Raw genomic sequence first — 3819 nt, 5'->3', positions numbered from 1 at the left:
CATAATTAATTTAAATCAATTAATTCAAATTTAAATTTAATTTAAAGTTAACTAAACAATTTAATTTATATTTAATTAATGAATAAATCTTAATTTAACTAAGAATATTAATTCAAATCAAACTTGATAAATTAACCGCAAATTCAATTAAACAGTTCATAATTACACTTAATATACCAAAATTTGAGTAATAATTGTAAATATTAAACTTAATTACTAATTTACTCTAACTTAAATAATTCTGACTTACACTTAATTAATCTTGAACTAATACATCTAATCTTAATTAATCCATAACCAGTTAATCCATACTTAACTTAACATTTTAGTTAATTCGAAATCAAATTTAAAATCAAATAATTTAACCTTAACTAAATAAAATTTAAATTCATTATTAATTTAACCTCACTTAATTTAATTAGTTAATAATCATGCTAAAACTAATTAGATCATTATATATGTGATTCACAGGAGGAGCTAAAATTAATTAGATTTAATTATTATGATAAATGATTGAATAATCCAGTGAGTAGTAAAAGTTGATAAAAATTAAGGGAAAAATAAATTAGATTTAAATAAAATATGAATATACATGGAAACTCATTATTAATTATGCATGTTTCAACTCTAAGATCTTTTAATTACTATTTACCATACGTTATTTCATTGTATAAATATTGATAAAACAGTGGAATCTTTTTTAAAATTCTTTTAATTTTGAAAATGTTTGTTCAAAATTAATCATTCGTTTTCCTTTTACAGAGTCCATTGCCAAACAAAGCAAACACATCAATCTCCACCGGCTACAACAAGAATCAATCCCATAAATAAGATTCATCCCATAATTATCCAATGATTCATCCCATAAATAAGATTCTATTCCATTCCAGTCCTCATTCCCAATCAAACAATGAAGCCAAGTTTCAGTTGTCTCTTCCTCCTCCTCCTCTGTTTCTTACACTGCGTGGCTTCCGGCGCGGTGAGGCAGAGAGATGCGCTGTACAAGTTCTACTTTAACAACGGAGCAGGGAGGTCTTCTTCTTCATCTTCTTCATGGGCGAGCAGTCTTCTTTCGGTATCCGGCCTGAAGTCGAAGGTCTACGACAATAGCAGGCTGAAGGAGGGGGACAAGGTTGTTGGATTGCCTGGCCAGCCGGAAGGGGTGAATTTCGATCAGTACGCTGGGTATGTCACAGTTGACAGAGCCAACGGACGGGCTCTGTTTTACTACTTTGCCGGGGCTACCGAGAACAGCGGGTCGAAGCCTATTGTGCTATGGCTCAATGGAGGTACGGAAATTGTAGAAAATGACATTGCTTTTCGATCGATACAGTGGTGATTGTTGTGGCGTGGGTGGGTGCAGGGCCGGGGTGTTCGTCACTGGGGTACGGCGCCATGGAGGAGCTCGGGCCGTTTCGGGTCATGAGCGACGGCAAAACTCTGTACAGGAATCCCTACGCTTGGAACGAAGGTTAGGATTATATATATATATATATATATATGTTATTTCCTAAAGCTTAAGGAGTAGAGTGAAAAAAGGTTTCTGCTTTGGCATTACCTCGAACGACTGACGTGCATTGTGCAATGCAGTGGCGAACGTCTTGTTCCTAGAGAGCCCCGCCGGCGTCGGCTTCTCCTACTCCAACACCACGTCGGACTACGCCAGGAGTGGAGACCGTAGGACGGCAACCGATGCCCTAGTTTTCCTCATCAACTGGTTCGAGCGGTTCCCGGAGTATAAGGGGAGGGACTTCTTCATCACCGGCGAGAGCTACGCAGGCCACTATGTCCCCCAGCTCGCCCACGCCATACTCAACAACAAAGATCGCCTCATCAGCCTCAAAGGCATCGCGGTAAGCAATGAATCCCGAAATCAATCAGTCTGATTGACCCCTTCTCCTTTTTATTGCAAATTAAATTGGGAAAGATGGATCTCGATCGATTTCAAATTGATTTCGAATGACCTAGATCGGGAACGCGGTGATCAACAAGGAGACGGATAGCAAGGGGACGTTTGACTACTTCTGGACGCACGCGCTAATCGCCGATGAGACCATCCGTGCGATCCATAAGTTCTGCAATTTCTCATCGGACTCCCCATGGACGGCTCCAGAGTGCGATAGGGCAATCGACGAGGCCAATCTTGCCGTGGAGGAGTTGGACGTCTACAACATATACGCGCCGCTATGCTTCTCGTCGGGCGTGACGCCGACCCCAAAATCGCCCTCGGTTTGTCTCTTCTGAACATCTTTACATTTAATTATCCCCATTTTCCTGGTATTCTTAGAGCCAATTTAGATCGAATCGATTCGATCTATTAACTCAAGAATCGAAGTTCATCGCAGTCTTGTTGGATTGGAATTTGCCCAGATTGAAATGCCATACTTAAATTCTGATGCAGATTGAGAATTTTCACTCAATCATATCAATTGTGAATAGAACTAACTAACATATTGCAATGTTATACTTAAATTCTAATGCAGATTGAGAATTTTGATCCTTGTACTTCTAATTACGTGGAGGCATACCTTAACAATCTTGAGGTACAGAAAGCTCTACATGCCAATATCACAAAGCTCAATTACACATGGTCTGGTTGTAGGTATATACATATCTCATACATAGAATACGCCATTTGATAATTTTATTTTTATTTTAAACAAAATAATGAAAATTCAACTCATTTATTTATATTTGTCTCCATGCAGCCAAGTGATACCTAGTTGGTCAGATCAGCCTCCCACAATGTTACTAATTATTCACGAATTATTATCTAATGGGATTAGGGTTTTAAAATACAGGTAAAAAAATCATTAGATGTCTTCATCATATCATAGGGTGTGAATCAACTTTCCATTTCAATACTTTCATTTAGATAGGTGTATAAATTTTGTGGTCCTTATACACATTGTGTAAGTAAAAATAACATATATAGATATATCAATTTTGCAAGTATGATAGCTTTAAGATTTCTGCATAACATATGTCATATGACAAAGATACCATTCATTAGATTGCGAGTGAAGGGGTTTTCGATCAATTTTTGTCCCTAACTAAGCATTGCTTGGGTTTGTGCAGTGGTGACTTTGATGGAGTAGTTCCTGTTACTTCCACAAGATACTCTCTCAAGAAGCTAAAGCTTAAAGTGAAGGCTCCATGGAGAGCTTGGATGCTTAACAGTGAGGTAAACAATTGTGTCATTTTAAATCTTTTCATAAGATATATAGTTAATTATCCTCAAATCTACAAGTTATTGAAAATGTTTACATTGATGGCAAGTTTTCCTCTATGATACCCTTCGTTGCTCTAATGATGGTGATGATTAGTAGAACAAATGACATTAATTTTGATGATTTTTATTATGAATATGTAGGTTGGGGGATATACTGTGGTGTATGATCACAATTTGACATTTACCACTGTTCGAGGAGCCGGACATGAAGTTCCAAGTTATCAGCCAGCTCGAGCTCTGGAGATGATCAAGAGTTTTCTTCAAGGGCTGCATCTACCTGCTATTTAAGCATTTTAAAATTGAACCAATTGATTTGTGGTTGTTTATTATGATATCAAACGTTACATAAAATTCAATCTATGATTTTTAAATATCATCTCTGGCTCGATTTAATCATGGTTTCAAAAAATAATTAATATTTTTTTTTTAAAAAAAGCATTTTTATTTTTTAAAAATTTTTTAAGATAGGTTCACTAAACCAAATGGTCATACTATGAGTCATCAGCATGACACAACAATTAAATGGGCTACCAACCATTCTCTGTCGAGCCTAATAGCCTAAATTACTATCATAATTAATTACCTAT

The 3819-nt window shown here is 36.4% G+C and overlaps 1 protein-coding gene across 1 annotated transcript; it reads left to right on the top strand.

The window, feature by feature from the left end:
- The first annotated feature begins 910 nt into the window (after positions 1–910).
- Positions 911–3520, top strand: LOC122011160 (serine carboxypeptidase II-3-like). Its single transcript, XM_042567581.1, has 8 exons — positions 911–1289; positions 1364–1471; positions 1591–1853; positions 1969–2229; positions 2484–2602; positions 2709–2801; positions 3079–3184; positions 3374–3520. Exons 1-8 carry the CDS (start codon positions 911–913, stop codon positions 3518–3520), a joined length of 1476 nt encoding a protein of 491 aa, XP_042423515.1.
- Positions 3521–3819: the final 299 nt, after the last annotated feature.

This window comes from Zingiber officinale, chromosome 8A, assembly GCF_018446385.1.
Source record: "Zingiber officinale cultivar Zhangliang chromosome 8A, Zo_v1.1, whole genome shotgun sequence".
Classification (NCBI taxonomy): domain Eukaryota; kingdom Viridiplantae; phylum Streptophyta; class Magnoliopsida; order Zingiberales; family Zingiberaceae; genus Zingiber; species Zingiber officinale.
The sequence above is the reverse complement of the archived record's forward strand: the minus strand, read 5'-3'. Positions and strand labels throughout refer to the sequence as shown.

Coding starts and splice junctions, on each gene's coding strand:
- LOC122011160 (XM_042567581.1), top strand. CDS start 911: ATGAAGCCAAGTTTCAGTTGTCTCTTCCTCCTCCTCCTCTGTTTCTTA. Junction 1,472..1,590: donor TCCCTACGCTTGGAACGAAG/GTTAGGATTATA, acceptor TGTGCAATGCAG/TGGCGAACGTCTTGTTCCTA. Junction 1,854..1,968: donor TCAGCCTCAAAGGCATCGCG/GTAAGCAATGAA, acceptor CGAATGACCTAG/ATCGGGAACGCGGTGATCAA.